The sequence below is a fragment of the Acinonyx jubatus genome, chromosome A2 (genome assembly GCF_027475565.1).
Source record: "Acinonyx jubatus isolate Ajub_Pintada_27869175 chromosome A2, VMU_Ajub_asm_v1.0, whole genome shotgun sequence".
Lineage (NCBI taxonomy): Eukaryota > Metazoa > Chordata > Mammalia > Carnivora > Felidae > Acinonyx > Acinonyx jubatus.
The window spans coordinates 33,269,088-33,295,681 of record NC_069383.1 but is presented as its reverse complement, the minus strand read 5'-3'; the positions used below and the strand labels follow the sequence as shown (position 1 = coordinate 33,295,681).

At 44.4% G+C, this 26,594-nt stretch overlaps 1 protein-coding gene across 1 annotated transcript in view; it reads right to left on the bottom strand.

Moving 5' to 3' along the window:
- Positions 1–3,822: 3,822 nt before the first annotated feature.
- Positions 3,823–26,594, bottom strand: part of WNT2 (Wnt family member 2) — a 48,718-nt gene continuing 25,946 nt past the window's right edge. Inside the window, exons 4-5 of the mRNA XM_015067324.3 lie at positions 26,164–26,428; positions 3,823–8,790 (exon numbers count right to left, since the gene is read on the bottom strand). Of these exons, the coding sequence (XP_014922810.1) occupies positions 8,561–8,790; positions 26,164–26,428 (495 nt within the window). The 3' untranslated portion in view covers positions 3,823–8,560. The remainder of the gene's footprint in view (positions 8,791–26,163; positions 26,429–26,594) is intronic.

Genomic DNA, 26,594 nt, shown 5'->3' with positions numbered 1-26,594 from the left:
TTCTTTCAATGTTTATTTATTTTTGAGAGAGAGAGACAGACAGAGCGTGAGCGGGGGGTGGGGGTAGATAGAGAGGGAGACACAGAATCCAAAGCAGGCTCCAGGCTCCGAGCTGTCAGCACAGAGCCGGATACAGGGCTCGAACTCATGAACCTTGAGGTCATGACCTGAGCCAAAGTCAGACACTTAACCGACTGAGCCACCCAGGCGCCCCTCAAGTCATTTTCAATAGCCCATTGGACAGAATACTTCTGACTGAGTTTTAATCAGAGGGTGCTCTGATATACTGGAAAGGACACTGGAATGAAAGTTAGAAGACAAATATTTGAGTCCAGGCCCTGCCTCTTATAAGTCTTTGTGATCTTGGGCTGATTACCAAATCTCTCTGAAATTTGCATCATCTTTAAAAACAGGCTAATCATATCTACATCTAAAGGTGGTTGTAAGGACTAAATCCAACAATGCGCGTGGAAGTGCTTGTAAGGTAAGAAGTGAAGTACACGTGTTCTGTGTTAGCCCTCCCAGAAGGCTCTGAGCAGGGGCACGTTGTCTTAGTCACTGCTGCATTTCCAGTACTGTAGCACAGCAGTTGACTCACAGGAGATGCTCACTACAAACTGATTGAATGAATAATAACACTTCTTCCCTAAAGATGATTCAGAGTGTCTTGCTTATATCACAGTCTGAACCATGAAATTTCTCGTGTTTTCCCAGGAATAGAATGTGGAGGTTAGAATAAATTACGGGCATTGTTCCTTCCAAATGTGACATTCTGTGATTCCATGATTCCTCAGTCTCAGAATCTTGGAAGTGTCTTGTAACCTCATTGCTCTGTTGAAGTCTCATATCCGTATGACAGAACAACATAGTTCTCAGACACCATTTAAGTATATGTCTACAATAATGGGATAATGAGATCATCCTGACCCAATCATTCGGTCAGTTCAGAAAGAAAGAAAACCACCAGTGAATGAATGGTTAATAGCCAGAAGGATTCAAATCCATTTGTCTGTACAGTGTACTGAGTAATTCTTACTCCAGTTACTAAACCCTGTAGAAGAGGAAAATTTCTCATCTGTGAATCATGATTCTAATAAAATCTCCAAGGGCTGGTGTAAATACCCACAAAACACTGGTGCTTATTATTTCCTGAGAGTTGCTGAGAAGATAAGGCCTTGTTTATAGTTACAGCAATATGTAAGAAAATCAAACCAGTACTCCCTTCTTCTAGTTGTACTCTTAGGCTGGGAATATTTGTCTTGATTAAGCATGAATCCACAATGACAACTCAGAGTTCAAGGCCTTTCACGAAGTCATCATCACTATTGGAGAATAATGATCAAGGGGCAGATGCCAAAGTTTATTTGGGTGGGTAGACTTTTGGAGACTCCAATTCAGATTTCGTTTTCTGTATGTCCTGCTATTTGTTTGGCTAGTGTGTGACCTCCACCTGTAACATGAAGCCCCTAAACATTCACAGATGGGTTTGCCAAGCTCCCCAGCCTCTGCTGAAGCAACCAATGTGAGCAATCTGGTTGACTGGATACTGGATGCATCTTCGTCATTTAATTATTTGAACTGGGTTTACGGGCAGTAATATGACTCCTCTCATCTGTGGAACTTAGGAAGGCCTGCAATGCTATTAAAATAGGATTGGGTGGACTGCCTGGGGAAATCCAGAGCCTATGATTCAATTACAGGGGCTTTCACAGGGTCAGTCACTACTCGGAAATTACAAAATCAAGTTAAGAGTCCAAAAATAGTGTAAATGGTAAATTGATCATGATCAGATTTTAATCATGCTGTATTATCTAGAACTAGGTAATAGCATGAGGGAACAGATGAAGAGTTATTTGTTCATCTAAGTGTTTCTGTCTGGTTTTTATTTCCATGGGCAGCCTAAGACATAAATTCAGTTTGGCCCATGGAAAATTGTCAAGTAGAAGAAGACTGGCTTTCCAGTTCCTTCTTTTAGCCAGTTGTCATTTGCCCCACATCCTCTGTGCAGCTGGGGTTATCCTTTATTTGGTCTGTCATCCAGGCCTGTTTCTTTCTCCACTCTGCCCTGTGTTGCATCCAGCATGAACTCCCTTTCTCACTCTTTGCTGGCACATGTGAGAGAGCACTTTGAGTTTTTCGTGCTCCTAAAATACCAGCCAGACAAGGCTAGGATTACCTGCAATAGTGACAACTTGTTGTGTGTCTGTATCTGTGTGTGTGTAGGGGCAGGTGTTCACTGATCAACCCACAAATGATACCCACCATGGTCTTCAACTGGAGATTCTAGTCTTTCGCTTGAAACTCAGTATTTCTCCATTTTTCAGTGCCCCCTCTTTACTATCACCCTCCTCTCTGTCCTGAGAAACTAAAAATTACAACTATTTTATGCAGAGTTATAACATTCTCACTCTTCCACCTTCCAGGCCTTATTTTGGGGGTTTCTTTCCCAGTGAGTGTCATGAAACTGAGGCATTCCTGTGAAGATTTTTGCCTTCAGCTTCTAAAACCGTATTATTGTTTCTCCTTGCTAAGCTTCCATCCTTCCTTTGATTCCCATCCTCAGAAACCCGGGAGCCTCATGCTTTCTCACCCTCCTAGGACACACAGTGAAGTTCAAGTCTCAGCCTGTCTTGTTCTGCCCGATGCTGCTGAGGGGGTTCTATGACTACATCCATTCCAAGAGATTCCTTCCCAGTTAGTCTCATGCATTAATACCGAGAATTAATCCCATTAAGCCATCACTCCCAGTGAAGTGTTCCTAAATGAAAATGGCAGAAATGTATATGGCTTGCATTTCAATAGAGGACTTGACCCAAAGTGTTACATCAGTGGCTCTCAACTGGGAACGGTTTTGTCTTACACTTTGCTTCCTTATCCGCTCATGGGGAACACCTAGCAGTGTCTGAGGACATTGTTAGTTGTGTTGTCACAGCTGGGAAGCAGGAGAGTACCTCTGGCATCTAGTCTGGAGAGACGAGGGTTGCTTTAAAGATCTTACAATGTGTAGGACAGTCCTCTCACCCAAAGGGTTAGCTAATAGGGAAACTTCATTGATGTTTGGGCAAAAATATTGGGGGGGAAATGTTCATTGGAAAACACACATGGACACTTGTATCACCACCTCCTCTGCAGATCATCTAAGCATGAGAGTTTCTGAAAGGGACAATGACTCTTACTATGGGGCCACCTTGGGGTGAAGTGCAGAGTCAACACTTTTCTTAGTTAGATCACCCCACAACAGTTCATCGGGGAAGAGCAGATGTTAGGTGGATTTTCTTTGCTGGAGGGGAGTTTATTTTCATTTTCTGGGCTTTCGATACTTGTGTATAAGTAGCACACAAAATCAGGATACACAGATCTCAAGAAAGGGGCAAGGGATCCTGTATGTTTCTAATCAAGCTGAAAAAATACCATGTAGGCCAAAAGCAAGCATTTACATGGAAAGTAATAATTAAGAGAAGTCAGTGGAGGGTAGGTCTAGCTGCCGTGGAGAGACACTGAGGTTACAAACACAGCCAAAGCATGCTGACTCCTAGAGAGGGTAAGCACTCCTGTGGCAGCCAGGGGAGAACACAGGGTGAAAATGTGGAATAATTTTCTAATCAGGAATGGGAGTCTTAACCATGAACTTACAAGAGTATTTACCAGTAAGGTAAGCCAATTGTCCTCCCTGAAAATCTTTACAAACTTGAAAGGCACCTCTTGATCAACTTGTGTTGCGTGTAGTCCTGAGAAAAGACAAGGGAATAATTCCCATAACCTGCAGGGATTTCTTTTCACCAGAGGGTTTGGCAAGACTATCACAAGTTTAAAATAACAAAGTCAACACTGAAAATTCACTTTATTATGTTTTGATTTCACAGAAAATGTAGACTTGTAAATAACAATAGTTCTTTGTAACAATCTGCGTGACACTTTTATTAGCTCATGGATGTGGGAGGTTTGGTTAAACAGGAATCATGTGAATATCAGGGGAAAAAAAGCTGGAGTTGGAACAACTATGATTTAGAAAAATAATAATCATGTTGGGCTTTGCAAACCACCTGTCACCTTGCTGATCCCCTGAAAAATGTAAAGAACATTCTCATGGATGAGTGACAGAAAATTTTCTCTGCCTAGGTAAGGAGAAGGTCAAAATAAGCAGGCCTTTGTCAGCTTACACCAGCAGATTGTTTTTCAGAAGGTCAGCAGAGACCTGACAAAAGCAATTTACCAGCTTTGGAACTGGTGAGGTTTATTTGTTAAGAGTACACTTCTTGCTCTTAAGATAAGGAAACATGGGTTGAAGTACAGTAAATAGACACAAAAGAATGGTTCTGGTCTATTGGACACCTCTCTGAGCCTTTATTTTGAGAGCAGGCAAGAGGCGAGATGAATGTTCTTCAGCTGAGTGAGACAATACCAGCTTCAGGCCAGCCTTTAATAAATGAGACGTAATCACAATATGTTGGCTTAAAAATGCCATCAAGGACAAGTGCATGTACAGTCATGTTGGCTGCTTCTAAGGGAGCCCCGCTTTAGGTTTTGCAGAGTTGATGTAAGATTCCTTAATAAATTAATAAAGCTGAGAAATGTCAACGTGAAGCTAGATTTTCTCACTTTAAAGCTACTTTCTTTGAAAAAGAAATGTGAGACCTGATGTTTTTCAAGCTTTGTAATAACTCCAAAAAAGAATACAGCTGTGACAATTGAGAACATCTCTTGAAATTAACCTTGACAGCCTTGAGCAAAGCTACACAACAGGTATGGAGAAAGTGAGCAGTGGCTTGAGGCCCTGCACTTCTGGGCCTCTTGATGCCTTGGGAAGTAGGTGCTGGGAGGGGGCAGGGAAGCAACAACAGCAGGAAGGGTGGAGGTTACTCCCAAGAGCTGAAAAAGCCACTCTTCACCATCACCACGCTCACTCAGCCTGTCACTTAATAGCAGCCACCTGACTCTTTCCCTCTTAATCCTTCTCCCATTATCCAGCCCCATACAGAATAAATTGCCATTAGTAGATTCTTCTGGGATGTTCCTTGCAGTCTGGTGACATCCATATAAGGGAGAGCAGATAATCAGTATTCTGGGGTGCCCTATGATTCTCCCACTTCTGAGCATCTGTGGTCCAATAATATGCCAGGGCCTCCGTCCTAGAGGGGCAAAGACCCACCGCTGAGTGTGGTCCTGGCACTTGGGGCTTTTGTGCTGGAGCTAAACGTGAGAGGCTATCCAAGATGTTGTAACTAGATTGCACCTTTTTTTTTTTTTAATATATGAAATTTGTCAGATTGGTTTCCATACAACACTAAGTGCTCAGGGGGTATTGAAAGCACTAAGTGCTAAGGGGTATTGAAAGATGCCCTCTTCAATACCCATCACCTACCCTTCTCTCCCTCCCACCCCCCATCAACCCTCAGTTTGTTCTCAGTTTTTAATTAAGTCTCTTATACTTTGAAGATGCACCTTGACAAAGGTGCTCACAGAATACAAAGATCAGTCCAATACAGACCAATTTAGGGAGGCAAATTTATTGAGGACAACAAATTTGCTAAGACTCAGAGTCACGTGCAGATTACATCTTTATTATAGAAAACTCCACTGAATTAGTCAAGATCTCCTATTCTGTTAGAACTTTTAAAGATGTTGCGGAACATTAATTGGCATCATCGTGGGCCTAGAAAACTTTGTTTTGTAATAAAATTTTTATTGGGAGGAAATTTTTAAGGGGATCTGAATGGAGTCTCTCATTTTGTTTTGGGTAATTTGTGCCATACATTGCCTTAAAAGCCTCAGGTAATCAAGACTTTAGTATAGTTTAGAATCCTGGACTGTGGAGCCTCAACCAAGCCCTAGAGAAAATGAGTTTGAAATTATCTTCACCTGTTTTTAATTTTTTTCCATAGTGGAGATTTCCTCTATTTGAAAACAGATAAAAATCTTTCAGTCTCTTGTTATACCCTCCCTAATGGCGATACCTACTGGCATTTCAGATGGCTGCCAGAGTCTCCCTTACAGATTAGGGAAATTTATGCAGGTTCCTGCATGGGTACACCTTGTTCCCTTGCTCCTTATCAAGTAGGATGCATCTCAGCAAAAAAACAAAGTCAGATAAAAATATCCTAGGGGTTATGGGGTGCCTGGGTGGCTCAGTCAGTTAAGCGTCTGATTTCAGCTCAGGTCATGATCTTGCTGTTCGTGAGTTCGAGCCCTGCATCAGGACTCTGTGTTCACAGTGCAAAGCCTGGAGGCTGCTTCACATTCTGTGTGTGTGTATCTCTCTCTCTCTCTCTGCCCCTCCCCCTCCCTCAAAAAGTAGATAAACATTAAAAATATTTTTTTAAAAGAAAGCATCCCAAGAATTAAAAGAGATAATGACCATCCCTTTTGGATGCTAAAATTATTTAGACTCCACTTGCATTAATTCCGAGACAAACTAGATAAAGTGCTTGGCTTTCCTGACTGCTCTGAACATGTGGTCCTGTTTGTGATGGGGCTTGAGAGCAGTGGCAGATATTTGCACAGAGATCTTCACCTCTCGCAGTCTCAATTTCCCCAGATACAAACTGAAGGGAGCTGAGATGTCTACTTAGATCCTTTCCATTTCTCAACACACCTATGGATTTATGAGTTCATAATTCATCCAGCAGGCAGAAGGGCTGATGGCTGTGGGACCACCATGAAAGTCCCCTCATCCCCCCAGGAAGGCATTCACAGACAGCTTCAGTGTAACTAAGACCGAGCCCACCTGCCCGGCTTTCCCACACCCTGCCGAAGGCCCACACTGAGCTCTGAGCAATTCTGTCATGCTCCCCCTTCCTGCCTCTGAATCCATAGAATAAAAAGAGGAAAGAACCACTTTGGAAAAATCAGATGACTAACTCTAGGGAGTGAGAGAAAGGAGATAAATTCTGTTGTTTTTACGAGGGTGAGGAGGCAAGTATCAATTATGACAAAGTACCTCAGCAGGTTGATGTCTGTGAGCCTCAGTCTAAACGTCCTGCTGCAGAGCAAGGATGGAGAAACTGAAGGCCAGGCTATGGACGAATGAGCAAACATCAGTGTGACACCAGATGCATAGAATGGAACATCCTGTTAATAAATGTAGCTCAGCAAAGAGACCATATTTAGAACCAGAACCTAATTGTGCCAAGCGGATGAGAAGTAACTTCAGATATTTCGCCTTTCTTTCACTTAATATAGAAAATGGGGTGGCAGCCTCTCCATTTTCCCTGGACGTCATCTTTTGGATCATGACAGAAGCCGGCCACAATCTGCACACTGATGTTCCCATAATTACAGCTGGGTCCCTTAAATACAGTCTCTAAATTACGATTTGTTTGCCATATAATATACTAGGGTTACCAACCTTATAAGCAAGGCTATGTGTCATTTGCTTGAGGCTATGATATCTTGACATCTTGTTAGCCTCAGATGAACACAATTAAATATGGCAGGTCTTTAAAATGTGCTTGGAGGGTGATGGGTATATGCTGATGCTCCTTGGCACAAATGGCGGACCTCTTTTGGGCATCTGCTCACGGTGCAGGCCGTGTAGGCGTGACTTACCTCTGGAAACCTCTCTGTCAGCATGTTGGTTCCCTAGTCTTGCCGTCCCAAAAGTTATCATTCTGAAGGCCATTTCAACTACAAAATTCCATGGGTCACATGCATCATACCAGATAGAAATTTTATTCCCCTTTTTCTCCTTATCTGTACAGACACATTTTCTGATATTTTACTCACTGTTATTCTCCTCCATCCTCCCCCAATAGGTCAGAATACTGCCAGATCATCAATCTTTCTTTTAAATTCCCTTCAGATCTTAAGTGAGATCCCTAAAGTTGCTTTATATTAAGGGGACTTTATGTATAAAGTTGCTTTATATTAAGTCAATGCAAAGCAATGACTTTCTGAGGCTCTTGCTATTGTAAAGATTCCAAAACTGTACCAAAGGACAACAGTCCCGTCTTGTTACATCAAATTTTAATATGGCAATAAGTGCTTTGAAAAATATGCGTTTTAAACCTGAAGTTCTTTGAAAGCCATCTTTCTCCAGGCAGTTACCAATTACCCCTGGATGTGGTGGCTGCGAAAAACACTTGATCAGGCAAAAGCCTTGCTTGGTCTTTTCAGGATTTACAGTTAATTCGGTGGCAGTTGGTCCTGCTGTCTTTACCCTCCTGAGAGAAGTATGGGATTTCTGAACTATGATCATTTATTGGGAGACACAGAGAAAGCTCCTTTGGGACACTCTTTTCCCCTCTGGCCAGCCGCTCTAGAAAGAGGAAACGTCTAGGTGGGTGGAGACAGTGATGTGGCCGGCCCCTCCCCTCCTAGCAGTCTGTCCTGACCAGGAAGAGATGCAGCCCAGAATGCTCGAAGGCGGAGGGAATAAGGCATGCTTTGTGTGCAACATGTGGCCCCAGTTCTGGGGCCCCCTGGGTGGGAGAGGAAGGACTTCTGTTGAGGCAAAGTCACATGCCTTAGGAAATATCTCCCCGAGAAAACCCAAAGGCCCAGTGTCCTTGCAGATCCAATGGAGTCCTTGCAGGAGAGAAGGTGATGGCAACCTCCTCTGGGGTCATGTGGGAGCCGCCCAGTCAACGCTTTTAGGGGCCTTGCATGTGTGCACGTCCAGGGCCTCCAGACAGTCCTGACAGCGCACGGCACAGCACCAGTGGAACTTACACTCGCACTTGGTCATCCGGGTGACGTGGGAGGTGTCATAGCCTCTCCCGCAGCACATGACCTCGCAGCTGTCCATGCCCCGGGAAGTCAGGTTGCATACACGGCCTGCTGTACCCAGAGAGCCTGGAAGACAAGCGAGGGAGGTGTCACCACAAAGCTGTGGGCAGAATACAATATGCCTCGGGAGGAGGAGAATCCACCTTCAGGGAGCGGGCCCTCTGCCCCCCACCCCAACCTGGGGCTGTGTACCACCTGTTCTGTGGCCCAGGCAGCATCTGTCCTCCCCAGGGGCCAGCTGTGGCATGTGTAGTGGAGCCCAGAGGACCAAGTGCAGGAAAGATGGACACAAAACTTTGGACCTACCTTGGGCAACTTTAACTCTAGTGATCCCACTTCTGAGCTGGATAAACCTTTCAGTTTCTCTTTACCCAGACTAGGATTGATGGGTCACTGCATGGGCAAGGCCAGATCAGATGGAAAGAAGGATCTAGTATATCTCCCTCTCTCCTGACCTCAAACCACATCAAGGAAGCAGTGACCCAGGTTAGTGCTCTCCACATTTGTCAGGGCGTGGAACCCTCAAAGGGAGAGGATTTGGCCTACCCAGGCCTGACCACACCGCCTTTTTAGAAAGAGAAGAGAATGCTCATTGCTGAAGGGGAGGTGTGGGCATCATTTGTGTAAGACCTTGAGGAGGGAGCAACACCTGGTCTGGTTTACCGTTTGCGCTGCCATCCAGGGGGCCATCTAGATGTGTGTGAGGCTTCTTGTTGAAGCCAGGATTCTAAGCCTTCAGTGAATAAAACTGGCATAAAGACCTGTTAGGAATTACCAGTGGAATGTTGTTGTCTTAGTTAATTAGGGTGAGGTTTCCTAAATGGCAATTCATCTTTATGAATTTGTTTCTGAAAAAGACTCTTAAAGATAGAAAGCCTCTTAATCTGTTCTATTCCTGGAGAAGCACCCAGAAGTCTTTTACAAGAGCATTATTGGACAATAGAGTAGAACAAAGTGCAGTGGACATTTGTGTAGTTTGCTCCACCTATGATGATCCTTTCTGCTTCTTTCTCGGGCACAGAAATGGGCACTTGGCAGCCATGTTGAACAACACGACCCGGCTCAGCTGGTGGCAGGTGATCAGACCAGAGCTGGGGACCTGACTTGTGCTGGGGAAATCTGTTAGGTTTCCCCAGGGATTTGCAGGTTTGTTGGAGATAGGCAGGCAGTCTTGCCTAATATGGACTCAGTAGCCATTGGCAGCCATGTACTATGATGAAGCGTGTGGACCAGTGGAGGTCTACAGAGAGATAAGAAAGAGGCAGATGTACAGACAGCAAGACAAGACGTGGAAAGCGGATGCTACCCAGATCCTGGACTATTTTTCCAGAGGTGCTTCCATTTGTCCCTGAAGCCTGGCTGCAGTCTAACCTCTGGGTTCCTAGAGATTCTGCATTCTTTTAATAAACTTCCCCTTTCAGCTTAAACCACTCCAATTTCTGTTGCTTGCAATCAACAATCCTAAACAATTGACAAACCTAGAGAAGCTAAACTCTTCATTAAAAAAAAAAAGTACATTGGAATGAAAGACAGTGACTTCATTCATTTTCAGTTCCTCCATCATTTAACATGGAATTCCTCCCACTTCATAATTCTTGCAGTGTCTCATGACTCTCTCTCTGTTTATCACAGTCCAAGCTGTGCTCCAAATATCTACAGAAATGTCATGTTGCCCTGCCTGTCACGAACGACCCGGGAAGCAGCCAGGTCCAGGCAGGGCGTGGGGTCGAGCAGAGGAGAGGGGTGGGCACAACTTGCTGTACGTGATCACGCCTCTGACAGCAGGAAGACAGGCAGGGGATTTCATGATGACAGGAAGGATGGCAAAGGGCCGGGGTCAGGGTGGAAGATGGGGTCAGCCAAGGATGGCCGTGAGCCTCTATCGTGCTGAAGAAGCACAGAGTTAGAAGAGGCGGCAGCTGGGGCTGGATTCAGGACAGTGCTCAAAACCACTGCCTGTGCAGAAGGGACTCACTGCCAAGTCCTGCTTTGCAGCACACCCGTCATTTAATTCAGCAAACATTTAATGAACACAGACGTGTAAGACACTGTGTGGGCTGTGTAGAGTTTTGGGTGGTGGTGGGGAAATAAAATAATTAGAATTCACTTCCTCTTCCTATATTCTGGGAATTCCTAATATAATGAAGAGATAAATATGTAAAGAGATCGCTCCACTACTTCCAATATTCCATTTGCTGAAGAGTTGCAGTAAAAAAAAAACAAAAAAAAAAACCCACAGTAGGGTTTTGTGCAAGGCACCACTGTAAACAAAGCTCAGGATGGTAGAATGAGGTTATTTAGAGCTGGGACATATCAGAGTTTAAGTTCCAGCTTTGGCATCTATCAGCTGGGTGGCCTTGGGCAAGTTATGCAATCTTATCAAGCTTCCATTTCTTTCCTTGAAAAACTGGAATAAAGACAGTTCCTTCCTCATAGGGCTGTGGTCAGGAGGGAATGAGATCATGCATGAAAGCACCTGGCATAATAAGTGCTCAATTAATGCTAATCTTCTACTCACTTAGCAAGTGTTTGTGGAGTGTCTACCTTGTGCTAGGCACAGCTGTGGGAGCTTGGATCTATCAGGGAACAAAATGAAGATCCTGCCCTGAGGAGCTTATGTTCTAGAGGGAGTGAGCCAAACATGTCATAATGATAATTATTGCTATTAATATCAATAGCACACAGGATCAGAAAAGGAGCTGTTAACAGCACAGTTTTAAGAGGTGGCATCAGAGATAGGATGTAGAGGAGGAGAAGTAGAAGCTCTGGAGGGAACATGGGACAGAAGGCATTCCAGGTAGGAGAGAGCCTCCCAGCAGCCTCTGCGGCACACTCACGAGCCCGTGCAGAGCCAGCACGGCTCCGGCACAGGTGTGAATTAGGCAAAGAGCATGGAAATGGAGTTGGGGCACAGGTTTAGATCCTTCCTGTCTGGCAGCGGTGTGGGTTTTATTCCATGGTGAGTGGTGAGTCTGTCCAGATTTTTAATCCACAGAAAACATGTGGGAATGAGAAGTCTGAAACAGCTTCTTGGAGCGGGGAGGTATCCTTCATGCAGTGGGATTAGTCCAGGCAGGAGATAATGACCGGGGACAGAGGTAGGACAAATGCGAGATGGGTTAAAGAGGGAGAATCACTAGGACTTGGTGACTCACCGAGTTGGGAGGAGGTCACGTTGGAAGAGACTGACAGTTGTTCATTTGGCTCAGCATGAAGGAGATAACTGGGGTCCTCTGCTGAGAGGCGCTTCAGCAGAATGACACGATGGAGCGGTGGATCGTGGAGTGAATGGGCAGACGGACACCGAGTGTGGGGTGGGGAGTTTTCAAGAAGCTTGGTGACAAAGCAGACAGAAGAGCATGGTTGCAAGGAGCGATGAGGCCCAAGGTGGGACTTTAAGGTTATTTTAGGCCATGAAGTTTGTGGGTTTGTTATGCAGTAGTAGACAGCTGACCCAATTTGGTAGCTTTTTGTTTATGTCAAGCACAAAGTGGGAAGAACCAGTCTATGCTATTAGAAGCCAGGGTGGTACTTTTCCTTGGGGAATAGTGAAAAGGGGCGTGAAGGAGGCTTCTAGAATATCAGTCTTCTTCAGGTCTTACTCTGGGCTTAGATTATATGGCTATGTTCATTTAAGACAATTCCCTGAGCTGTACACGTGACATGTGTGCTTTTCGGTATGTGTTTTATGTTCCAGTAACAAGAAGAAGAGGGAGGAGGCCACATATGCAAAACCAGGAAACCCAGCAAAGCTCTGAAAGGTGTTTAACGTGGCTGGAACTCAGCATTCCAAGGGGAGAGTGGCAAGAGGTGAGGCTGCAGGGGCAGGTAGAAGCCGAGACATGGAAGGCCTTGTGTCATGGGGAGAGAGAGAGAAGGAGAGAGAGCGTGAGTGCATGTGCATGCGAGCGGGGGAGGGGCAGAGGGAGAGAGAGAATCCCAAGCAGGCTCCACACTCAGTGCAGAGCCCTATGCAGGCTTTGATCTCATGACTCTGAGATCATGACCTGAGCTGAAATTGAGAGTTGGATGCTTAGCTGACTGAGGCACCCAGGTGCCCTAAGGTGTTAAAACTTAAAAAAAAAAAAAATTTAATGTTTATTTACTGTTGAGAGAGAGAGAGAGAGAGACAAAGCATGAGTGGGGGAGGGGCAGAGAGAGAGCGAGACACAGAATCTGAAGCAGGCTCCAGGCTCTGAGCTGTCAGCACAGAGTCCAAGGCAGGGCTTGAACTCACGGTGAGATTATGACCTGAGCTGAAATCGGACGCTTAACTGACTGAGCCACCTAGGTGCCCCAAGGTGTTAAAACTTTTAACATAAGGGCAGCGGAATGTGATAGAGAGTTTTTACACAGTAGGGGGACATGGTGGATTTATGTTTCAGAAGGCTCACTTGTGGGTGCTGGGGGGCCGGGGTGAAGTCAAGGAGCCAAGTTAGAGAGCAGTGGAGTGCCCTGGTCAGGGCACAAGGTGGCCGGACAAGGACGGTGGCAGGGGTGGGGAGGGGTGGAAGAGGTTATGGGCTCGGGGGGATATCAAGGAGGCAGGACTGACAGGACATATGGAGGATGAGGGTCAGCAGTATTCCCAGGCTTCTGGCTTGAGTGACTGGTTTTATGCTGCTGACCTTCCCTGGGGTGGGAGCACCTGGGGAGGGGCAGGCTTTGAGCCAAGATACGGAGTTTTGTTTTCAACACATCGAGTTTGGGGTGACAGTGGGCCATCCAGGTAGAAATGTTCAATGGAAATACCCTCCGGGATTCCGCAGAGAGGTCAGGATGGACATTCAGACGAGGAAGTCTTTACCTCAGAGGTGGCAGCTGAAGCCATGGTGTAAATGAGACCCCCAGTGGGTGTGCGGAGCCCTCTCACTTGCCCCACCCCCAGAGGTGACTCTGAAGTTTCTTTCACCTTTTTGTGTTTTGTCGGTAAGCCCTGCACACCAATAAGCATTCTTTGCTTCCGCCAACATGCTGTCATCAAAATAGGAATTCACGCAACTGGAATTTTCTCTCCCCGCTTGATGCTTTGAGGTACGGGGGTGGGGGTGGGGTGCTAGGACAGGGAGGTGAAGTGTCTCAGTCCTGAATCAGACTGAGGGCTTTTCACTGACATCGAACTTGGTGACATTTTCCCAGTGGGCTGAAGCCTAAGGAGGTCTTGAGCTGTGATCTGACTCAGCTTCAGTGATGGTCCCCCAGACACACAAAACTGAACCCGACCCTGTCTGAACAGAAGGATCGCTCAGTGAAGGGACTCCAACACCATGAAAACCCTGGGAGAAGCAGTCAAAGTGATGGCCACTGACAAGAGCTTGACTCACAAGTGGTTTCAGTAAAGGAAACAAAGACCTGGCATTGAGATCTCAGTAGTTCAGTGTTCAGTTACAGAATGCTGGAAAACACCATGAATCTGAATTAATACCACTGGTCGCCCAAACAGGGTGTAATGAGGGCCCAGAAGAAGGAAGATGAGAGGGGTGTTTGAAGGTTGAGAGCCACTGATGTGAGAACAGCGGTGAGGTCATAGCCTGGAGGAGTTATGGCCCCTGCAAGGTACCCGTGGCCCCCAGGAATGTGCCAGCTGAGAGGTACAGGGCAGGCTCTGTCGTCTGGGGAGAGGACGAAGCTGTAGGATGATGGACCACAAATTGGCCCCGCTTTGGGGTTTGGATCTAATTAGACTTAATGACGGACTGTAGGGCAGGAGGGCAATTTTGACACTTGCTGTCATTTGAGCAGAATATAGAGCCATGTCATCAAAGCCCTGAAAAGCACATTTCTAGACTGCAGAATCTATACAAAATTTGCTGGCATTGCTTTCTTTTATTGGAATTATAACAAAGCCCCGTTATTATTGATAGCAATAGGGCTATACTGTCTTAGGGACCTCCCATTATCTTTTCCAAAACAGATCACCATTATTCTTACTGTAAAAGACAAAAATCGAGGCTGTAAATGTGTGTGCTCTTTATGAAAGAGACCCTCCGAATTTTATAATCTTCCTGCTTGTTTAGTTCTAAATATTTGAGATACACACTTTTAAACCGTTTTTTTTTCTGCAAACAATATACCAGTCCATTAACTAATGAGTCACTTATCCCAGCCGGGGCCACAACAGGAACTGGGTTAAGAAAGTCAGCTACACCTGTAAGCCTGAAGCCCGTGCATCCTTTCCTTTTTCCTCTCTTCTCCTCATTCTTCTTCTTTCGCCCTTCCCTTCTGCCTTCTTTTTCATCTTCTTTCTCTTCTTTTTGTTCATAATTGGAGCCAATACTTATGGAGCACTGACTTGGGCTAGTCCCCGTGATAAGCATTTTGCCCGTATTATCTCATTTAATTCTTATAAGCTTATAAAGTAGGTACTGTTATCACCATTTTGGAAATGAGGAAAAGGAGAAGGGTAAGTAATTGGCCCGTGGTCACACAGCTATCAGGTGGCAGGTCAGGATTTGAAGCCAGGCTTGTGTGACTCCAGAGTTTGAGCTCTTAACTGGCAGAGACAGTGACATCTGGCAGAGAGCTCCATCCCCGAGCCCTGCCAGATCCCAGGAAGCAGGCTCCCGGGCAGAAGTGCAAGAGCAGAGTGTTAGCACCCTTCCTGCTCTCTACCTTCATTATTTTATCAAATGAAGGACTTGCAAAGGTCCTGACATGTAACCTTTTGGGAAGGGACTTCTTCTCCAGCGTGTGATATGCCGTAGACAATTAAGACTCCTACAGTTACATGAGAATGAAAACGGCTAGTTAATTAACACGGGGTTAGCAGCTGACACTGCGTTTTTCCTGCACTGATATTCCTGTGGAATTCCTGTCACCTTTTTGAGAGATGAGACTGATTTCTTTGCAATGCCAACATGCACATCTCCAAAACATGTACGTGTCCTTAAGGCGGCTTTAATATATGTCACTGATGGGGCCGTGGCTGCAAACACTGAGAACAACTCTTGCTAAGTAGAACTTTTACTGGTTAAGGTAGGCCAATAGCATCAATTTGCATCTCACCTCAAATGGCATATCTTAGCCTGATCACTCACATAACTCTCCCCTGACTTTACTCTAAGATTCACTGAGACATTTCCAAAAGCCAAATTGATCTTTATAGGTCAAATGTTTGCATCATTCAGCATGTACAAAAGTATGTATGGCTGGCTCTACAAATACTTCAAAGGAAATTTTAAAAACTCTTTTGAGTAATGGCTCCATCATTAGTTTCCCAAATTGATATGTTAAGAGGATATATACATATTTAGATGCTTCACATTTATTTAAAAAATCATTCATATTGCTTTGTAGTGTTATCTCTTATTGCACTTTGATTTCCTCAGTTTCCTTAAGATAAGTTGCAGGTGGGAAGCTTTTTTCCCTGACTCCCTTAGGTCTAAGTTTGTGAAATGTGCTCAGATGTATGGCCCGCCTGGGTACAGATCCTAGTTCCCAGACAGTATGGCAGACTCAGGCTCAGCGAGCCCAACCTTCTTCCGCCACCTTCACTCACACTGTTAGATCATCTGCCTAGACTCAGTGTCCATAAGATCCGGGCAGTCTGTCACGTCTATGCCATGGGAAGGTGGGAGTTCCAGCCTTTCTCCTCCCTGGTATTGTCCTCACCCTGCACAGAGCTCACATATGTATTGGGGGAAAAGGATGATAAAGAATCAGAGTTTCTAAATCACATAAGTTTGGGACCAGAGAACTCACTTTTAGTGGGGCAATGCGAGGGGAACATTACAGAATCGAGCATCCCATCCCTAGAGCTATAAAATTAATAATGGAGTCAGGGTTCCCAGTGCAAAAACATTTCTGTCTCCACCGACATGCATCTTCCTGACAGCAGAGGAGGACGCAGAGCTTTTGCTAATAGTTCCCAGACCTGCACCTCTGGGACCTGGAGAAAGAGCGCTTTCTCGAGTGCTCTTTCTCTGTGGATGGGCCTGTGTCTTTGGAAATTCCTGCCACTCCAGGCTGACAGAAGCCCATATGTTGACCATTAGGACATAAAGCAAGATTCACTTAAGCCCGTCATCCAATCGGCTGTTTCTCCTCTGGTTGACTTACATGTTGTCATTAATGACACAGATTTATCGAGGGAAGAAAAGAATGTTAGAGCAAATGTTAGAGACCGCACATTCATCTACATGCACGGCTTGCCCCTCGCACAGTAAAAATTGCAAAACTAAAACTAGGAAAGACAATATCTCCACTTATCTCAGATGATTTTATTTAACGTTTGTATAATAAGCAGGAAAAGGTTAACTGGCGCCAAAAAAGCATGTTCCGTGAAATTAGCAAATCCTATCGTGGAATTAAAGTTAAGGTCAGACTCTTCAAGGCTTTCTATGTCTGGCACTACCTAGTCTACCCAAGTTTATTTCCCACCGCCCCCTACCTGGACCCCTGATAATCAGGCCACCTCCTCACTGTCCCATTGAAGTGACTTTCTGATGTCACAGCTGTGTAGACTGTTTCCTCACAGGAGGTACTCTCATCTGCTGTCCAGGCCTGTCCTCACTCCATTAGATGGGAGGTCCTCCCATCCTTCGAGATCCAAGCCTACTTCAGCACCTTCCACAGAGTTCTCCCTGCTTCTGCTCCCTCCTTCCTGGCCCCCTTCTGAAGCCCTTATATTGCATGTCACACAATAGGGCTCATATGCTGTTTTGAAATATTTGATGATTTCTCATGCATCTTGTCTCCCCCAGGACAGAGGTTAGATCTTATATTTCTTCTATACACGGCATAATACTCAGCCATCCACATACAGATTCCCAATTCATTAAATATTAAATTAAAAACAATTTCTTAGAAATTAAGATCAGCTTTTCCTTGCTGAAGGAGGGCACACTTCTCCAGGGAGCAGTCACCAAGCCCTCCGGCACTATGGGAAGAGTAAGCTAGCTAACAGCCTGCTTTCCACTCTCATGTTCTCACTTGGCATATAGAGATTCGAAATGACAACCTAAGGGAGTCTGTGGCATCAAGTTCAAGTTCTGTTACTGCAAACTTAGAGTGAAATTAATTAATAATTCACTCATTCATTTATGGAATCATAGGACCCTTGGGAGTTTCTGGGTGAACTGCATATCTTAGGAAACTTGAAGAAGTTGATTTGCCCACGGCTACCCAGTCAGTAATCAGTAAAAATGGCAACAGGTGGCACGAAAGTCTGCTGATGTGTAATGCCAGGATTTTTCCTTAGAAATATGGGATTTTCATAGATTTAAAGAACGGATTGATCACACCAGTACAAAATAGGTGTCATGGGGAAAGCTTACATGACAGAAGCAAATATATTATTTAAAAATACTTTAACATCACTCTTTTGTTTGTAGCATATTAACATGGTAATTGGTAATGATTTTTGTTCTATTACAAAAAAGCACGTCTATTTGACAAATGTTTTGTTAGTGCAAATTATGTCGAAGACTTCAAAATAGAAAATGAAATTTTTTGTGGGTTTTTTTTCTGAAATTTTCTTTTTTTTCTGAAAAAAGTTTGCTGCTTTGTTTTTCAGTTTTCACAAATTCAATCTGATTGCCACTGTCAGTTAATTCACATACGGGCCCATTTTCAGTGCATCCTAAAAGTTTAATAATTCTAGCACATCTATATTCTGAACGGTAATGCAGATTTACAGATCATGCCTGTAACATAAAGTAAATATTGGATGTAAAAAGTATTTTTGCTTACATTAACAACTAAATCAGATAAACTAACGAGTAATCCCACTGATAGTAGTAAATGAAAAAGGCCCCACACAGAGTATTTGGTGGCAACTAAAAGCAATCGATACAGGCTACTGCTGCATTTGAGACTTTTATGTCACCAGGGAAATGGACAGCCAACATTTTGAGCTCTGTAAATGGTGCCCTAATGCACTTGAACATGAGGAGAAAAATTCCATTTAACAGTTCAGTTTAAGTGGGAATTTTCATAGGCCATGTGTTATAATCAGTGATCGGTGATTATAATGCCTAGTACTTACCTGTTATTTAAGCTATGACGCTGCACCAACATAACTAAGACTTCATTTCAGCTCATGATGAGCATATTTTAAGTTGTTTATAACTTGCCATTCAATTCAGTTCAACACATGTTTATATGCTGTGTGCTGAGGATCCAGTGGTGAACATAGTTCCTGCCATCATGGAATCAGAGTCCAGTGGGACAGACAGATAGCAAACAAATATTTAAATAAATTAACTAAAACTCCTGGTATATGCTATGAGTCAAGGAACAAGGCTTTCTGGGGCACCTGGGTGACTCAGTCAGCTAAGTGTCCAACTCTTGGTTTCAGCTCAGGTCATGATCTTGCAGTTCGTGGGTTCGAGCCCCACATCAGGCTCCATGCTGACAGTGTGGAATCTGCTTGGTATTCTCTCCCTCTCTCTCTCCCCCTCCCCCACTCGCTCTTTCTCTCTCAAAATAAATAAATAAACGTTAAAATTTTTTTAAAAGAAGGAACAAGGCTTTCTGAGATAGATCCTCGATACATTTGAGGAGGACCTGGTGATGGGCCACTATGCAAGTGAGAAAGTAGGGTAGCAAATGACTTGCAGGTTTATGGCTTGGCCAATGGAGTGGATGGCTCTGCTATTTTCTGAGAAGAGGAAGCTTGAGGAAAATAGGTTTTGGGAGTGGGAAAAATCAAGCGTTCACTTAATAGAATCAGGTTGCTAGCAATGTGGGCAACCTGAGAGGTGCTGTTGAGCAGGGGGTAGGACCCAGATGAGGCCTGAGATGCAGTTAAAGCCATTGTAAAAGAGGAGGCCACTCAGGGACAAAGTGCAGATGGAGAAGTGAAGAGGGCCTGCCTGGGTCCTGAAGATCTCCTTCCAAAATCCTTCCAAATTTACAAGTAGAAGAGACACTAGCAACTGAAACTGGGGAGACCAGCTCTTGGGGCAGGAGGAAAATCGGGAGACTGTGTTTCGGGAAGGGGGGGGCAGGCTAATTGTGTTACATGCCACTAAGAATTTGAAAGGATGGTCCTCTGGATGGTAATTAATATTAATCATACAACATAATCAACAATTGCCTATGAACATGGTGACTCATAAGCCTCACCAATACATTGTTCATTTCATTCTCTCCTGGTTTAGTTGTCTTAGCTCTTTTCAGATATCAATTCATGAATTTCTAAATGAAATCTCACTGCTGAATGGGCTAAATAACCTATTCTTTAATTTTCCAAATTACAAATGTACAGTAAGTCCTAGTAATAGAGCAACGGAGTGTGGACAGAAACCAAGAAAGCGCCACCTTCCTGTCTGGGCTTGAGGACCCCCACACCTGGCCTGCGTCCTATTGCGTGCCCACCACCTGGCTCATCTACAGAGACCAGGGGGCCTGTGAAGGCCTGTGAGGCCAAGCACCGAGTCTGGCTTCCTCGTCTTCGCATTCCAAAGGCTTATCATAGTGTCTGGCGTACAGAAGGGGCTCAATACATATTTGATCCATGAAGCAATGAGGGACCTAGGAGGTCCTGTAGGAATTGCGCATTTAATATCAAAATAAGGTCCATGCATTCCTACCAGCTGACACGCTGTTCCCTTGTTTTCAGTCAGGTCACAATCTGAGAGGTTCAGCAAACCAGGCCCCACCACAGGGCATGTCTGGATCGGTGAATCTCTGTAAACCGTGGTTGGGATTGTGTTCCCAAGGGTTCCAAGCTGTTTGCCAAATATGATTTGTGCAGAAAAAAACAGTGATACCTTAGCATTTGCACCACTCCAGGCCTGCAGCTGTCAGCCATCTATCGGGCTTTCCGTGGACAACAGGTTATACAACCGTTGAACTCTGTTTTTTGAACTTGAGGAGAGGTGGAGGGTTGCTTGTTTCCTACAGTCGGACAGGAGACCTCAGGGTGACCTCTGGCCCAGGTCAGGGTTTTTACGTCATAACGGGTGAAAGTGGCCTGTGATTAGGTGCAACCGCTTCTCTGGAGAGGACAACGGCATTCCTCAGAGATGGACTATCTCTAACTTGAGGACTCCTTTGATTTGCAGACGCCTGGGGCAATAACCAGAGCAGATAACCACACAACTGCTAGAACAGCCATCCCCGAAAGCCCCGCTTCCTAGATCTCACCTCTAACGTGGCCTGCATAATGTCATATGCACCATATCACACCGTTGTACGTACTCCTGGAATCTGAGCAGTCTTTCCAGTCAAACATCAGAGCACTCCCTTTGTTCAACTGAAGGCTGGGGGAAAATGTCTTTTGTTGTTGTTGTCCTAAGAATATCTTCCTTAATTGGTTTTTGAGCTTATCATTTGGGGGGGGAGCAATTAAGGATATTTAACACTCTTGGAAACTTGAAGGGCTTGTGATTGGAAGGGACCTCGAGGCAACCTGAGCCAAACACCAGGGAAGCTTCAGTCTGACCCCTGTCTACCTCTCTACAATGGCCCCTTGTCCCATTAGGTTTCCTCACACTGCCTCTTTAGTACACAGGTCTCCCTTCTCTGCTACGTCTCCTCCCCAAATTTCAGGAGTTAAAGTGTAGATATAATGAGAAAAGTATGGACTTTTGATTTTTATTTATTTTGTTTTCTTTACTGCTTACAGTTCACACAGTCTTGGGCAAGTTAAGTAGCTTTTCTGAGCCTTCATTCCCTTCTCCATAAATTGGGGTAACTGCTCTGAAGATTCAGAGAAAATGCCCAGAAAGTGTGTAGCATAGGCCTGACTCTCATAGGAACTCATGTTCCCATCACCCTTCTCCCCCTGGGGTCTGGGTCTGTCCTCACCAGGAGTACCCCGGGGTCTTGACTCACCTGCATTTCTCATCGAAATTCACTAGGCTTGGTATCATTCTTTTAGGACTTCACTAAAGGGCCTACTTGATCATTTCTGTCCAGCTAATTTCTATGAAAGCTTAGATGGCTGAAATCATTTTAATGTGCTTACTCACAGTGAAAGAAGTTTCCTGAAAATGCAGGGCCTCCATGTGGAAGAACAAACACCCTCTTGTACTGGGCAAGCCCAGGCCGGAGATATTTTTGTGTGACACTTATCTAGAGCTCCTTAAATAAGGAATTTTTTTCCTTTGTAAAAGAGTAGGTATTCCAAAGAATATAATGTCTCCCGGGATTTCTTCTTACCTCATACTTATGAAAAAATAAGGAACCATAGACCGCCTAAAACATGGACTTCCCATTTTAATGTGCTTAAGTTTGAAATGCATATAGAATCTCAGCAGCAGTCCCCTGAGATTCCGATTTAATAGTTTTCTGAAGAGACCCTCACTTTGGAAAATAGTGCCTATAGACTTCATCCATTCCACAAAACCAAACTGACAGAAGAAGTGGCTCATGTCAGTCACATGAGTTGATCTGAACAGGAAGCAGGCGCTGGTTGGCAGGAGTGAAGTCAGTCAGTTACAGGCATCTATTACTTGGCAATATTCAATGTGCTCACCACCATGGGTTTTCCAGTGCTGAGAAGTGGAAGGTGCCCAATAAGTTAAATATTAAATGTGTATGATATTTTAAAAAAGCAAAATAAAACAATATGGCTACAACAAAGCAGACTGAGTGGTATGAGATGTAATCTAGGGAAAGGTTAATGCTAATCTTAACAAAGAAATGAAAAAAATTATTTGCTTTAAATTTTACTGCAAATTCTGACGTATTTGAGAGCCTGGATACATGTAAAGGAAACCCATTTCAAACATGTGGGAGTTCCATTTACCAGAAAACAGGCTCTTTCTTAGGTGGAATGATTCTAGCGAAGGGAAGAGAGTCCCTTAGTGATGTGCTCACTCAGCAATGTGGCACATTCTGGGGGCTTCTTTAATATAGACTGACAGGATGTTAGCCCTGTAACCCCCAACACCTTCCTTTCAAGACAAGGGAGCACAGCTCAGAGAAGGAATGCCACTGTGAGGTACAGGCAGGAATCTCCCCCTTCTAGTAGGTCTCAGCTCTATCACATCTCCCTGCCTCTGTGGGCAGAGGTTAGAGGCTGTTCCAGAACGATTCTGAACCACACACTTTGACAACTGTTTTGACTGGTTTTCTAGAGTGTATACTATGTGAGTTTCTAGGAGAAAATGGCCAGGATAAAGCTTAATTTTTGGAAAGCCATAGGTTACACAGGCAAGGACAAGACTCCCAGCAGCTGTGTGAGTTGAAGCAGACTTTCTCAGGGAAAATCTGCATCTCATACAGGTGGCTATTCATATGTGAATTCAAGTATGAACAATGAAAACTATACTCTTTCAGTCAGAACTTTTGTCTACGTGATGGCCAACACCAGAATGGTCTTTTTATTAAAACAGCCACCTGACGGTCAACAGAATTAAAAAGAAATATGGCAAAATTTATATGGATAACTTTGGCATTTTCTTAGGTTCAGTTATAAAAAGGCATCAAGTATACCTCAAGGAATCTTTCTTTTTTCAAAGGAAAGAATATTTGAAAGCTTTTTTGAAGTTTATTTTATATATTTTGAGAGAGAGAGAGAGAGAGAGAGAGAGAGAGAGAATGCATGTGGGGGAGGGGCAGAGAGGGAGGGAGAGACAGAATCCCAAGCAGGCTTCATGCTGTCAGCACAGAGCCCAATGCAGGGCTTGATCTCACCAACTGGGAGATCATGACCTGAACCAAAACCAAGAGTTGGACACTTAACTGACTGAGCCACCCAGATGCCCCAAATCTAGGGATCTTAATGGAAATCTGATCCAATCTGATACATTGAAACTGGCTACTTAAAAAGAAGAAGAAGAAGAAGAAGAAGAAGAACAACAACAACAACAACAACAACTAGGGTGACTCCTGGTTAATCAACACCAACAAGAACCAAATTCACAACTTTTTAAGATAAAAATGAGATAAGCTCAAATGAGCCTAAAATAGAATAGAAATAAATTGAGAGTGAGTAAATTATAAAACTTCCCTTAGAAAGTCAGCACCTGCCATGGGCTGCCTTGTGGCTGATGCATCTGGAGGCAGAGTGAAATGGTTAAAAGGATGGATAGACTCTGATTCAAGCCCCTGCTCTGCTTCTTGACCAACCAAGAGTTTTTGAGCAAATTCCATAACCTGTCTGTCAGAGCTTCAGTTTTTTCTCCTATAAAATGGGATAATAACATACCCACTTATAGATTCTTTGTGAGAATCAATGATAGAATGCAGATCAAGTGCTAGTGAATGGCAGGTATTACAGATGAGTTTGCTATTTTAGGATCAAGAAACAATAGTGTTCTAATACTGGGAGCAGAAAAAGCAAAGTGTGGAAGAATAACAGTATCCTGCAGAGGCATCAGGGAATAGATTCAGAATCTCCTCTGTGGGGAAGACAAAGTAAGGTCTTTATTTCATAATATGCATGAGACAGTCAAGTGGTCATCAAGCATAATAAACCGTTTGCTTCACTGTGCAAACTACTTCAATCCAAAAACCCAGAAAAGATTTCTTGGGGAAGCAGGTCTTCATACATTTGAAATGAGGGTTCTGCTTTGTAGCACCTTTATAGAGATAGTTAGTGATGAGTTGTGAATGTCAGGGTCAGGTGTACAGGCCATGGGGTCAGCCAGACATCTATCCCCTCCAAGACCAGTGAGATCTTGAGCTAGTCATTCACTTTTCTCGTCAGTACAATTGGGATAATGATATTCAAGGCTGCTTATCTGATTTCAAAAGCTAAGATGTGAATTTGGTTCTTGGTTAGTGTTGATCAACCAGGAGCCACCCTCTTTTTTTTTTCTCAGTAACTGGTTCCAATGCACTGATGTCATAGGGCGGCTCTAAGGATTAAGTAAGACCATGTGTGCAATGATCTTAGCCCAGTACCTGGCACACGGGAGTCAATCCATTGTAATTCCTAAAGTGATCAAGATGTCATCATCCCCATGTCCTGTCCGAGGAGCCTGAGGTTAAACAGCTAGTTACTGGCAGAGGAGAGCCAGACCTCTGGGACAATCCAGTATCAAAGTATAGGTTTTGTGATGATTTGGCTGAAACTTTAGCCTGACAGGTAGGCTGACTTGTTAGAGGTCCCAAAGCATGTCAGGAATGCAGCAGCGCACAGCATCTGGTCCTTGCGCTAGGTACTTATTAATCCATAGGCTGCATGTACAAACCCGCCCAAATGCTGTAAAGAACGTGCTCATCAAACCAGGAAGAAATTCAGCCACTCAGGGACAAAGGAGAAGTTCTGTACTTCCTGTGACATTCCCTGGTAATTGTGCTTCTTGGTCACTCTACTGTTAGGAGCTGGCTGCCATCTACACTGTTTTACTGGTTCCTTTGCAATTGCTTTGGATTCAAAAACAAACTCAGAATTTAAATTCAAGGATGTTTTTCCTGATAATGAATTCCCTTGCTTTCTACTAAGTCTGAGAATTTGGCTTGAGCCAGAGTTGGCTGTGGGCTTCTATCTCCTCCTATCCACTGAGACTTGTACTCATTCTTATTTTGTATCAGAGTCTTTGCAAAGACTGTTCTAAGCCTGGAGCTCAGTGTTGCCCAGGAGAAGTGAAAGGCAGAGACCAGCAGGGGCATAAAACCACAATGGTGGGAACAGCTATGTTGAGTTTGACGGAGCTGCTCTTTGAATGAGTTCAAGACAGAGAAGGTGCCCTCTGCAAGGGAAGGGTGTGGCTTAAATGAATAAAATGCCTCTTACACAGCTCTCTTCCACTGTCCACTGACAGCCAGGCCAGTGGGATGAATTTTTGCTTTCTAGTATTTGGCAACTTCTCAGCATATTGGAAAGAGCGAGAGAGGGAGAAGTATGGCAGATTTCAAAACAGGCTAACTTTATTTAATTAATTTTTTTTTTTTCAGAGAGAGAGAGAGAGAGAGAGATCTCAAGCATGTGAGTGCAAGCAGTGGAGGGGCAGAGGGAAAGGAGAGAGAATCTTAAGCAGGCTTGTACCCAGTGTGGAGCTCAAAGTGAGGCTCGATCTCACGACCGTGAGATCATGGGCTGAGCCAAAATCAAGAGTTAGATGATCAACTGACTGAGCCACCCAGGTGCCCCCAAAGCAGGCTAACTTTAAAGCCCTGGACCCCTCTTCCAGAGTCACAGAGGTGGTATTTGTGAGGGGGAAGGTACCTTACATAGCTCTACTCTTCTTGGCTCCCGGATCACAGAAAAGATGCTGGGTTGCTGTACAGGGTCGTTAGTCAACCAGTTAGAGTTTTGTCAAGGCCGAAGAATCTTGCTAATCTACATATTTTGACTCTTTGCCATGTACTTTTTTGGGTTCACATTTCTCCAGAACCTGCACATTATCAACCCATTTCTCCAGCTGCTTAGGAAAGCTCTCTGTGCACTTTAAATATGACTTATAAGAACACGAACTTTGAATCTGAAGGCATCAAGCTGCACTTACAGAACTGTCAGGCTGAAATACAGAACTGCATTTAAATTGTGGAGTATTGATTGTGAAAGAATTAGGTACCGTGAATAATGTGCGTTGAACTTACCTGCATCTCGGTCCCTGATACAATAGTCTGGAGAATTCTCAAAATACACAAGGTCATTTTTTGTTGGCTTCTTAAACCTCTTGTTAGCCACAGTGAAACCAGTGCCATCCTGGTTCATGACGACCTGGATGGCCCCGTTGTACTTCCTCCAGAGGTAATCGCCCGTTTTTCTGAAGTCAGCCATGGCCAGCCAGCACGTCCTCAGAGTACACGAGCCACTCACTCCGTGACACTTGCATTCTTGTTTCAAGAACCGCTTTACCGCCTGCCGGAAGAGATGGGCAAGTTCAGTGCAGGCGGACTCAAGCTCCTGACACAAGCTACAAACTCCTTACCTCGGAGCAATGCAGAAGTGACTCTGATGACACAGGATCCTGGGGCTCAGGACTGGGAGATGGTGGTAGCTTCAGCCACACCCCCTGACTACGGTA